Genomic DNA, 12,697 nt, shown 5'->3' on the forward strand with positions numbered 1-12,697 from the left:
TTATTTAAAGTGGGAAAATTTGCTTGAAAGAAGTAAAAAGTGTCTAAAAACAAGCTACTTTTTAAATGTGATGCGTCTTATTTTAAGTATAATTAGATTTATTTTGACTAGAAATAAGACAAATATTCTTGGTAAGATTTTTAAAAGATTTTTGCAGTGTACAGATTTCACTCAGGAGTTTGTTTCGTCTGAGCTGCACCGACACTAAGAAACAATGAACTATGATTTTAAACAACCATATGTTCAATCTGTACATTCGAAGTTCGACATCTCACCCGAGGGGAGGGGGGGGTTGTCGTTGTTGTTGTTGTATTAGCGGGGGCCGGTCCTGCAGATAAGAAGAGACAAATTATGGCACAACATGAACAGTAAAAGCAGCTCTGCAGTCCGTCAGTGTCTGCATCAGCAAAGAGAGAGAGCGAGAGATAGAATCGACGACGCATGCATGTTGGTCGGTCCAGAACGAAACCGAACCGAACCGAACCGAAACGCTCTGTACAGTTACAGTCTGTTTTGTTTTGTTTGGCAGTGAGCGACATATGGATGTGTTTGTTACATAGATAACGCTGCACAGGGATCAGCTCCCATCATCACCACCGATACAACAGTCTGTGGAGAGCTCCAGTCCGGACGCAGCGGAGACCGTCGCCGCGGAGACGGAGAGCGCCGATAAGTCCGGCCGACAGCTCCTTAATCCCCATTAGCGCCTCAGACGGGGCAGTGTGACGGAGCACAGACCAGGCCACTGCTGCAGGTGTCCTTGCTGCTGCTGCCGCCGCCTCCTCTTCTTCCTCTTCTTCCTCCTCCTCCTCCTCCTCCGCACCGTCATCGACCCTCGGTGGATCTGTGTGTGTGTCTCTGAGGGTGAGGCGGTGGTGGGGGAGGGAGGTGAGGGAGGGAGGGAGGCCTCAGCAGGCGATCTCCTCCAGCGTGCCCAGCGTCGTCTGCAGAGGCACCGTCACAGTGTGGCTGATCGACTCCGAGTGGTTCGCCACCGGGTCACAGGAACTCTGGGGGGGAAGAAAGAAAAAAGTTTAGGGCAGTTAACTCAATTAATCTAACTATCAACTACTACTCAATCTAAACTAATCTAATCTAACAACTAACAACTAGGATGTGTTATTGTTTTTTACATCTCTAAAATTGCATCTTTAAAGGGATAGTTCAACATTTTGGCAAATTGGCCCATTGCCATAATTCCTATAGTCATAGCAGTAGATTCGTTACCTTTAATTGTCGGTGCAAGCTATTTTTAGAACGGCGGAGCAGAGCCGCCAGCTGCTCAGAGCTACGCTACGGAGGCTAATGGGATTTCTTGGTTTCCCTCATCAAACTCATCAAATACACAATCCAACAACTCCACAACGCTCTGGTGGACAAGTTGTGACCTGCACATTCACCACGCTATGAGATAATAACAGAACATTACCAGACAGAGTTGTTTTAGAGGTAAATGCAGAGACTGCTTGACGAAAAACTGTCCCTAACAGGAACGCACATCAGCGGTTTTGCATGAATTTCCCTCTAAAACAACTCTGTCTGGTAACGTTGTGTTATTATCTCATAGCGTGGTGAATGTGCAGGTCACAACTTGTCCACCAGAGCGTTTTGGAGTTGTTGGATTGTGTATTTGATGAGTTTGATGTGGGAAACCAAGAAATCCCATGAGCCTCCGTAGTGTAGCTCTGAGCAGCTCACGGCTCTGCTCCGCCATTCTAAAAATAGCTTGCACCGACAATTAAAGGTAACGAACCTACTGCTATGACTATAGGGATTATGGCAATGGGCCAAATTGCCAAAAATGTTGAACTATCCCTTTAAAGAGACAGATTCTCTCTTCTCTCCCTATTCTACATAATAATCTCTTTGTGTGGAGTTGATATTGTGCTACAGAGCTGCAGCTTCCTGCACGCTGGACTCTGCAGTGTGTTTTAAAGAGAAAATGTGACTTCATTCACGTTTGATCCTCAGTGACTCATTCATCTGACGCTGCTCAGCCGTCGTCCATTAACATCCATACAGATGTCAGCGCCGGCCTCTGTAACCTGGCTGCTGGCGTTGACTATTCTGCACACGCAGCCCTGCACCACCTTCACACATTTCACACACTTCACTTCTCTCTCTATGTGTGTTTTTTCTTCTTTTTTTTTGCTGATTTAACTAAGATCTGATGCTCATGCTGCACCTGCTGCTCCATTTTCAAGAGTGCTTGATCCGCATGCTTGTGTGGAGAGGAGAGGAGCGGGCGGCGGTGGCGGTGGTGGGTCAGGATAGGGCGAGGTTGATATGCACGATCAGAGTGAGTGAAATTACAGAGAGTCCACTTCCAACAGAAAGATTGACAAGTGAGAGGTTAAAGGCTCTTACCACGTCCTCTCCGTGACTCTCCTCCTCCTCCTCTCGGCTCAGGAGATCCAGCAGTCGGTCTTTAACCACCTGTGGATTGGAGAGAACAAGTCAGACGCTGCACTGGAGAAATTAGCGGCTGTGTGCTACAGTACAGTACGAGAGCATTTGACTTCAAAGCAGGAGGGGGGAAGAAAAACGTAATTAGGTGGCGAAATGTGGCAACAAACGACGCAATCATAATTATTTCAGCATGAAAGCTGTTAAAAGTTGCAGCAGAAGTGTTTGTGTAGGCAACACAGGGTTTTCTTATTATTGTAGCCATTAAAATGGAAACAAAAGAGAATCTAATGAGATTTACTTTTCTAAAAGACTTTTACAAGGGAGGAGGGGCGAAGGCTGCATGAGAGGCTCTGATGTAAATCTGTACTTTTGTGCATTTTATGGTCAATGCGTGAAACTCTTCACGGACAAGAAAAACAAAAACAAACGAGCTAGTAAAGTTGTAATTCTCTGGTTCAACGGACCTCGTATGCGTAGTCGAAGAGCTCGAGGATGGTGAGGATGCTGGCGCCGATGAACAGACCCATCTGACCGCCGATATCACCTGTCACACACACACACACACACACACACACACACACACACACACACACACACACACAGAATTATTTTCTTTTTTTTTCATAGATTATTAAGCCGAGGAGGAGACAGCAGGAATCTGTTGAATCTGAATGAAAGTCGAAAGTTTGCTGTGCTGTGGAGACAACTTAGAACAACTCTTGGATACAGTGGAAAGGGAATTGAGTGGGATGAAAATTTGGTTTGATGAAAACAAATTAACATTGAATTTAAGTAAAACGAAATTTATAATCTTTGGGAACCGAACCATCAACACAGAGAAGAAAATTATGATACATGATGTAGAAATCGAAAGAGTATCCGAAATTAAATTCTTAGGTGTACTAATAGATAACAAACTAAGTTGGAAACCACACATAAATTATATTAAAGCCAAAGTATCCAAATCAATTGCAATACTAAATAAAGCCAAAGATCTATTAAATCAAGCCTCCTTATATACACTGTACTGTTCCTTTATTCTTCCATACATCACCTACTGTGTGGAAGTGTGGGGGAACACTTATAAAACCAATATAGAACCAATCTTTTTGCTCCAAAAAAAAGCAATAAGAATTGTTAATAAAACCCCCTTTAGGGAATCTACAAATCCACTTTTCATCAAACTTAAAACCTTAAAATTCCACGATCTGGTTGATCTTAAAACTATCCAAATCATGTATAAAGTAATAAAACAACAACTACCTAGCAGTATCCAAGGGTTGTTCCAGTTGAGGGAAAGTATGCATAACCTGAGAGGAAAATGTATATTTAAAAAACCACCAGTAAGGACCAACATGAAACGCCACTGTGTCACAACAAAAGGAGTTAATTTGTGGAATGAAAATGAAACAACTTAAATGAACTAAAGAGATTATTTAGAAACAAAACCCTGAGTTCCTATGCGGTGGACTAACGTTTTGTCTTATTTTATTGTGTTTCTATTTTAGGGACGGGACTAATTATCCTGAATACATATATTACTATGATTGTTTTATGCATGTATATGTGTTTATGTATGTGTGCGTATGTATATGTATGTGTATGTGTATACATATGTGTGTGTGTGTATGTGTGCATGTGAGTGTGTATATGTATGTATATGTATATGTATAACTTATTATTGTCATTATTATTTTGATTAACAGTATATAAATAGAGGGGGTAGGACCAGAAAAGTTTTTAACTTCTTCTTACCCCTTTTGAACATGGCAGGCAATTTTCTCTTAGAGATGATGATTGCCAATATGCACTTATCTGATTTTTTTTTTATTTTTGTTATTTGGTTTGTTTTTGTTTTTATTAGCCTATGACATGTTCAATAAAGAATCGAAATCGAAAATCGAAATCGAGTTAACCTTCCTCTTGTTTAATGCATAAAAGTGCCACATAAATTTGTTCATCGCATCAAGGCTTTGTCAGGAACCTCTATTTAAACAAAATAAAACAAAAATCTAAAATGCTCTGGTTAAAATTATGACATTTGTGTTGTTAGGGTCAATTTTGACCCGGTTATAACTATAAGAACAATAATCAGATTTAAAACTTAAATCATAAGTGCAAAACCAACCTTTTCATGGATAATGAAGTCTAACAATGTAACCAAGAGATGAGGAACAAATGGGATGATAAATAATTGTTTTTAGTGTGTCAGGTTGACGTTACTAATAACATTAACTCACTATGACTCTCAGAAACATCTTGATGAAAGCAGAAACAAAACCAGGATCTGCAGAGGAGGAGATGTGTTTGAAAGATGGAGACTGAAGAATTTTTGCCTGGACACACACCTTTGATCTTTGTGCACCTCAATCTGTTTTCCCAGTGCATGTATGCAGATTCATTTCCTCCTGTTACTACATCGTTGCAGCTCTGGTGGCGTATTGACGGTGTGAGTGAGTCTCGGGGTACCAGAGCCACGAAGCAGAGGTTAGCATGTGGCTAATATCCGGTAACCTCAAGTCTTGGTGCTGTGAATCTGACTGCAGCAACAGTTTTGTCCACAGTCTTACATATCGCTCCTTTAAAGGTTTCCCAGCGCCAGTGTCTTGTGCATTCAGCTCCAAACTGCAGGTAAATTAATTAAAGTGAAGTGTCTGTCTGTGTTAGCGGTCGCCGTGTTATAGAAGAACGTTTCCATCCACACCATATTCCAATTAAGGTTCATATGTTCAATAAGGTGTTTACATGCTTTACATGTTAACCAGCATATTTATGAAGAAATTATTCACAGCCAACGTCCATATAAGAAGATTCAAGAATTCCTGCTTCAGCGTTGAATTGCATTGGATTTTTTTAGCTATTCTACGTGTGTGTGCACTTTGTTGTTATTCCCAGGCTCCACGGGTCAGATGAGAAGGACATGGCAGGAAATGCTAAGTGGAGCCTTGAGACTTGTTAGTGACTGTTTATGTCCAGAACGTTAGCAGCCAGTGACGGTGGAGGACAGAAAATCTCTCGTCTTCGAAGTCGACCACGTGTCTCTGAGTTTCCACCGGTCGGTCTAACAAACGTAAACCAGGACAAGAAACTGGAAACTGAAGAAAACTCAAAGGAATATTTAGTCCATCTGTGGTTTAGACACGTCTCTGAATACTGAGCATGTCTCTATTGATTATTCCAAAGAGGATCTAATTCTTAAACTGCTGTTTACATGGTAATGTCTTATTCTGGACATGATCTTATTTTGCATAAATAGTCTCTACTGAAGCATCGCTGTGCAAGTAAACGCAGCACAGAGGTTTATAAACCAGCAGATCAGAATGGACTTGAACGTCATCTCGTTGACAATCATCCATCAGCTCAGTTACAAGCTGCTTTTATAGATAAAAATAATAAGATTTATTAAAACAAAAAAGAAAACAGTGATGAACAAGCGACAGAGCCAATGAAAAATAAAATAAAAATCCTGTTTAAACCAAAAAATGACAGTGTGAAAGCTCAACAAAGACGACAATAAAACAGGAAATAGGTGTAGCACCACAGGTCGTCTAAGGGGTTAAAAAAAAGGCCCTTTATTGTTATAAAAGATTTAAAAACCAGCTAATCTCAGGTTGGAGTCAGGAGCTCAGACAGACTGGGAGCCGAGTCGAGCAGCAGCGCTTTAAATCTGAGCAATAAAATCTTAAAATCAGCTCTGAATTTTACAGGCAGCCGGTGAAATGGAAGAAAAGTGTTCGTTTCTCCTGGAAGCAGAGATAAAAAAAAAAAACTGACAGCAGCGTTTTGAAGCAGCGTTTAGTTCACAGAACGATGCTCCAAGCCTCCGAGGTCCTGTTCCTGGTTTTATGGTGAGGACTGTGGCTCCATTTGTTTTTATTAGTCAGATTTAACCAAACCTACAAACACAAACCTGACTCCATGACTCTCTGAGGATTTTACAACCTGCTGCATGAGGACACGAGTGAGTCAAGAATGAAATGACCAATGTTGATGTTGATGTTGTTGATTGAGTTATTTCAGTGTATTGCCGGTAAAATCAGTGCATTTCCTCAGTGTTAACATTTTTATTCGTGTTGTAGGACTAGAGACATTTTCAAGGTCTTGGTCTCGTCTCGGTCGAGTTTGACTCTGGATTTTCTCTCAGACCAGACCCACCTTTTCTCGTTTGCTTTCAACTCACTTTGACTGTTTATCTTGTTATTATTAGTATAGCTTTTATTTGTATTTTACCTTATTTTAGTGATTCTTTTAAACAGACCCCGAGGAGTTTGCTTTTGGTTCTAAAAGAGTCTCATATTAATGTGGATGAACCTACGTTACCACTTGTTAATGGGTCCATTTTCGACAAATATATCGTTTTGTCTTTATAGTTATTTTGATATTATTATTTAGTGGTCGACTCGCCCAACATTTCCTAGTTTCGGTTTCCTGGACGCTGCCCGGCGGGTCATGGGAATAACGCCGCCGGATCACTAGTTGGCATCATTTATGGTCGACTTTCATTCTTGATCAATGAAAACATTCTTGGTAAATGTTTTTGCTTTCGTCGTCTTGCGCCGGTCCAAGAATTTCACCGTGTGCGCGGAGGCTCATGGGAAATGCAGTGTGAAAACACTTCGCTTTCCAAAACTCCTCATTGTCCCTTTAACTGTCTTAACTTTTATTGTTGGTCTATGTTGGTCATAATATGTTGTTTTCCCACTGTTTATATTGCTGACACTGGATCGTATTGCACTTTGGGCAACAGAGGTTGTTTTTAAATGTGCAATAAAATTTGAGTTGAGTTAAGTTGAGTGACATCTTTGTTTCTCTTTGTCACTCGCTCACTTTGCTTTATGTAATGCAATCCAATAACTTTCATATAATTAAAATAGTTTTTACTAAAGTATCTGCTTGTGTAACCATCTCAATGTTTCCTCTAGGATTTTTTTAAGGAGTGGCGGCGAGGCAATGTCAATATCAAGCCACATGAGAATTAAAGTCTTGGTCCTGTCTTGGTCTTGGTCTTGGTTTCCTCAGGTCTTGGTCTTGACTCGGTCTCGGGTTCGGTGGTCTTGACCTCAACACTAGCAGGAGGGTGAGACTTACCCAGCAGACCTGCAACCTCGTAGGCTTTCTTCTGCTCGATGGTCTCGTAGTTCAAAGCCTCGAAGAACACGTCCAGCACCAGGATGTTGTCTCTGCAGCAAGACACACACACACACAAAAAATAAAAAATCAGACATTAGTGTTAGACTCCCACGTCATCAGGCACAATCACCACAATCAGAGCAGAGCGTTTCCTGCAGAGCGAAGCAACAAGAGCCTCACGACCGGCGAGTGGGAGGAGACGACACAACGCATCAGCTCAGAGCAGCTCCTTTAAAAGCAGCATTTAAAACCACCATAGGAAACAATGTGGGCGTTAGAGAGGCTCAGTGGTCGGTGCTGCTGTCTGTCTGTCACGTTCCCATGTTTTTCTCATTCCCCGGTGTGTTTCCTGTGCTCATCAAAGTAAATTGCAAACTCTAAATTGTGGGGTTGGTGAAAATGAGGGACGCCTGGCTGCACCGACAACCAACGGACACTGTTGGAGACCAAGTGGTCAGAGGTTCCTCATTTCCCTCACACACGTTTCTCTGTAAAAACTGTGTTAACTATTGTAATTAAGGATGAAAAAAAGTGTATTGGAATAGAAACAGGAGTGAAATTTGTTTTCTTTTCATAGACGGCTGTCCTTTAGTTCACCTTCATCCATGGCCATAGCCAGCTATGAGGTCACCTACCTATCCAAACCTACCTGGTACTATGTGAAAAAGTAGTTGTCCCCCCCTTGTTAAATCATGAACTAACTGTGATAAAACATTTTTAAATAGCAACGCATCATCTAAAGAAATTCAAGAACAGATGAAAAAACAAAAATAATTGACATCTACTGGTCTGGAAAGTGTTACAAAGACATTTCTAAAGCTTTGGGACTCCAGTGAATCACGGTGAGAGCCTTTACCAACTAATGAAGAAAGCTTGGAACAGTGGTGAAAACCTTCCCAAGATGGCTGCCCTACCAAAATACTATAAAAAATACAAATAAAAAGACATTTAAGTGTGACAAATCAGCAAAAAAAAAAGTAAGAAATCAGGAAGGAGGGGGAACAATACCTGATGTCCTCAGCTGTAAACGGTAGGTACTGTAGGTTAAATATAATCATAGAAGGCTGAAATCCACAGGACATTTCTGTTCTGAGTCGGCGGTGTAAAGCTCAAGCATGTGGGAGTCTCCTTTCATATCTAATGGGTCTATAATAATAATAATAAAAAGTCTACTGTATATAATTGTGGGTCATTTTGATATGATTATGTACAGCCTATAAGATAACTACTAGCTAGAGGGGTCCAAAGTGATGCGTTGTTTTTTTTTCAAATAATGTGAACATTTTCTGCAGCTATGAGATAACGTTACCAGACAGAGTTGTTTTAGAGGTAAATTCATGCAAAACCGCTGATGCATGTTCCAGTTGGGCGCAGTTTTCATCAAGCAGTCTCTGCATTTACCTCTAAAACAATTCTGTCTGGTAACGTTCTGTTATTATCTCATAGCGTGGTGAATGTGCAGGTCACAACTTGTCCTTGTTGTGGAGTTGTTGGATTGTGTATTTGATGAGTTTGATGAGGGAAACCAAGAAATCCCATTAGCCTCCGTAGCGTAGCTCTGAGCAGCTTGCGGCTCTGCTCCGCCGTTCTAAAAATAGCTTACACCGACAATTAAAGGTAACAAACCTACTGCTATGACTATAGGGATTATGGCAATGGGCCAGTTTGCTAAAATGTTGAACTATCCCTTTAACACATCAATGCATTTCACTTGGTTTGACTGTCAAGATGAGTAGACGCAGCCTCAGATGCTGCTACGATGCGGCCCGAGCTTCAACGCCGGGTGAGGACTGAAGTTACAGTAATAATGGCGCTCATGAAACTCACGAGATGTACTTCTCCGTCTTGTTGAACTTCTTCTGCAGGTAGCGGGCCGACGTCTTGCTGGGGATCTTGACCATGGACAGCTCCTTGTTGTAGCGCGTCATGTTGCACGGCGTCCTGCACATGCAGTTGCTGCTCTCCACCGCCGACAGCTTGGCTTCATGACAGGATGATGATGATGATGATGATGATGGTGATGGTGATGGGGAAGGGAATGGAGCAATGATGCACAGAGGAGGAGAAATGCTGTTTAAGATAAGAAGAGAAACATTTCCTCACATGGTCTGAAACACTGAGGCGTCCGGATTAAAAAGGTACAGGAACAATTTGTTTTTATGAATATCTGGCGGAGAGTGTGGCTGAGCTCGACCTTCAGTGTTGAGAAGCCGGTGCAGAAATAAAAAGCGATAAAAAAAAAGACAATCCAAGAGTTTAAGATAATACAAGTCAGTCAGCAGACTGTAGGTCAAAGAATTATAAAAACATATACAAGTTGTAATGAACTTCCAGTCACTTTAAATTAAAAACAGTTCATCAACTAGTCAGTGAATTAATCAACTCCATAACAGTAATTTATGAAAAGAGTGCGTCAGTGTGTATTAATTGGATGTTTTGACTTTTTGTTTGGAGGAGAAAATACAAAAATAAAATAAAAACAAGACATTTAGTGAGTCGGTGCAGCAGGATGTCACGTTATTGTCTGACATTCAAGGTTCAAAGACTCTTTTCATAATGTCCTTTTTGCCTCTTTCCTTCCTTTTTCTGCATGAGGCTAAAACATTATGTTAAATTGTGATAATGGTTGAAGGCACTCACCATATCTGGAGTAATTACCTCAATTAGCTGCATCCTCATGTGCACATTAGTGCAGGATGTGCATCACTGCTTTTAAAACACTAACGCTTATTCCACTCCATCTAAAGTGCAGCTCTGCAAAAAATCTTCTGAGAGCTGCAGAATCGTGCATCAGACGACGTCTTTTTTTAATATTTTATTTCCTCCTCCGAGGAGGTCACACATAACGCAGACGCCCTCTCCTTCACACTGCGCCCCCGACTCATACGGATGTTTGCACTAAACCGAGCTCAGGCGACAGTATAAGTGCGAGTCATTGTTGCAGAGAGGAGAGGATGTAAAGCACCAAAATACAAACGTGGCCTCGAGCAGCGTCTGCACCACGTCGCCGCCCTGACAAGAGGCTGACGCTCCTGATGTGGAAACGCTCGATTCACAGCTCGGCTTTGGCAGTTTGACTCAGAGTTAGTAAGTAAGGAAGGAAGGAGGGAAGGAAGGAAAAGAAAAGAAAAGAAAAAAAACAAAGGATGATTTCGTCTTAAGCCCTCCGCTTCCTACGCCAACACCAACAATCTCACAGTGACAGTAACCGCTAAGCGACACAAGCTTTTTCAGACGTGGCTCCATCAAAAGTTTCCCCCAGACATCGATTCCACAAATAACTTTTCCAATCTGCTTTAATTTTCCCCAGATTACCGCGTCCCCTCTCGCTGCCAACAAACGTCTCCCTCTCTCTCTCTCTGGACCTGGAAATCTTGTGTCACATTTTAAAGGAGACGTATTCTGTCCCTTTTCCACAAATTAAAATAGTTCCCACGTGTCTCAAAAGTCATGTCTGTGATAATGTTTCAGTCAAAATACCCCAAGGATCAAACATCACAGCTCTTTTCAGTTCAGAACGGCTGGTTTCAGTGCCTGTCCCTTTAAAGGGATAGCTCAACATTTTGGCAAATTCACCCGTTGCCATAATCCCTATAGTTTTAGCAGTGGGTTCGTTACCTTTAATTGTCGGTGCAAGCTATTTTTAGAACGGCGGAGCAGAGCCGTGAGCTGCTCAGAGCTACGCTACGGAGGCTCATGGGATTTCTTGGTTTCCCTCATCAAACTCATCAAATACACAATCCAACAACTCCACAACGCTCTGGTGGACAAGTTGTGACCTGCACATTCACCACGCTATGAGATAATAACACAACGTTACCAGACAGAGTTGTTGTAGAGGGAAATACAGAGACTGCTTGATGAAAAACTGTCCCTGAAGGCAACGTGCATCAGCGGTTTTGCATGAATTTCCCTCTAAAACAACTCTGTCTGGTAACGTTGTGTTATTACCTCATAGCGTGGTGAATGTGCAGGTCACAACTTGTCCACCAGAGCGTTGTGGAGTTGTTGGATTGTGTATTTGATGAGTTTGATGAGGGAAACCAAGAAATCCCATGAGCCTCCGTAGCGTAGCTCTGAGCAGCTCACGGCTCTGCTCCACCGTTCTAAAAATAGCTTGCACCGACAATTAAAAGTAACAGACCTACTGCTATGACTATAGGGATTATGGCCATGGGCCAATTTGACAAAATGTTGAACTGAAATGTTATGCAAATTTGAAAACTAGTTACATCATTGTCAAACAAACAGGGGAACATCTCATAAAACCACATGGATTTCAACCCAGGAAGCCTGAAAACTACAGATTTTTTTTGTAAATTCTCACATTTTGAGAGCCGGAAGACAAGACAAACACCCAGATATATGTTAAAGAGCCTTCAAAAAGTGATATTTCCATAATATGTCCCTGTTAAATCTCCCAGCATGCCCCACCCCGGCCCTCCGAGGCTCCGAGCGGGACGGCACAGGAAGGAGTTAATGTTATCAGCCTCTTCCTCCTTCTCTCTTCGACAGCTCAGTGGCAAAACCCACAGATGACAGAGCACGAGGCAGCGATCCCCCGGCGGCGTGCTAATAGCCGGCGGGGCCGCATGCTCACGTAATTTGCGAAGAGAAAAAAAATTCAATATGGCTCCTCAGTGGTCTCCCTATTTTCATTCAAATGAGATGTTATTTGATATACGGGAGCAAGGACTCGTGCATTCAAATGATTGATTTCTTTCTAATCCTCTCACCTTGTCCACCTCCACCTCTCTCTCTCACTCCCACACATTTAAATCTAAAAAGACCAAATTACCATAATACATTTCTTCCTCTGTCAGATTCCCCTAAATATTAATGAGTAGCTGGCTGTTCAAAGTTGGGCTATAAAGACATAAATAAATATCTTTCTGTCTGAGATATCACTAATAAAAAAAGCTCTTAATTAAGACGACGTCTGCAGGTGGAGTCTCAGGTTCAGCAGCTCTGACAGACATTAGACGTGATTTGCTGTTTTTCTGTCTGAATGCTCTTTAGATTTCTGGACCAGATAAGCAAAGATGCAGCAGCTGCCTCCCATTAAAACATATTTTACAGCACTGTCTGCCAGGGCCGTCCCTGACCAAAATGGGGCCCTAAGCAAAAAAATTTTGTCGGGCCCTCCTATAATCGATTA

General features: G+C 41.9%; 1 protein-coding gene across 3 annotated transcripts in view; it reads right to left on the minus strand.

The window, feature by feature from the left end:
- Positions 1 to 739: 739 nt before the first annotated feature.
- asic2 (acid-sensing (proton-gated) ion channel 2) overlaps positions 740 to 12,697 on the minus strand; it is a 524,547-nt gene continuing 512,589 nt past the window's right edge. For 2 of the 3 annotated variants that reach the window (XM_085783410.1, XM_085783409.1), the window contains 5 exons: positions 9,367 to 9,520; positions 7,498 to 7,589; positions 2,874 to 2,953; positions 2,368 to 2,436; positions 740 to 1,010 (listed from right to left, as the gene is read on the minus strand). In XM_085783410.1, coding sequence (XP_085639536.1) covers positions 909 to 1,010; positions 2,368 to 2,436; positions 2,874 to 2,953; positions 7,498 to 7,589; positions 9,367 to 9,520 — 497 coding nt within the window. In that variant the 3' untranslated portion in view covers positions 740 to 908. Of the gene's footprint in view, positions 1,011 to 2,367; positions 2,437 to 2,873; positions 2,954 to 7,497; positions 7,590 to 9,366; positions 9,610 to 12,697 lie in introns of those variants that run through there. The other variant, XR_015036256.1, reaches the window with a different exon arrangement.

The sequence above is a fragment of the Trachurus japonicus genome, chromosome 8 (genome assembly GCF_045865225.1).
Source record: "Trachurus japonicus isolate A0001 chromosome 8, Traja_1.0".
NCBI lineage: Eukaryota > Metazoa > Chordata > Actinopteri > Carangiformes > Carangidae > Trachurus > Trachurus japonicus.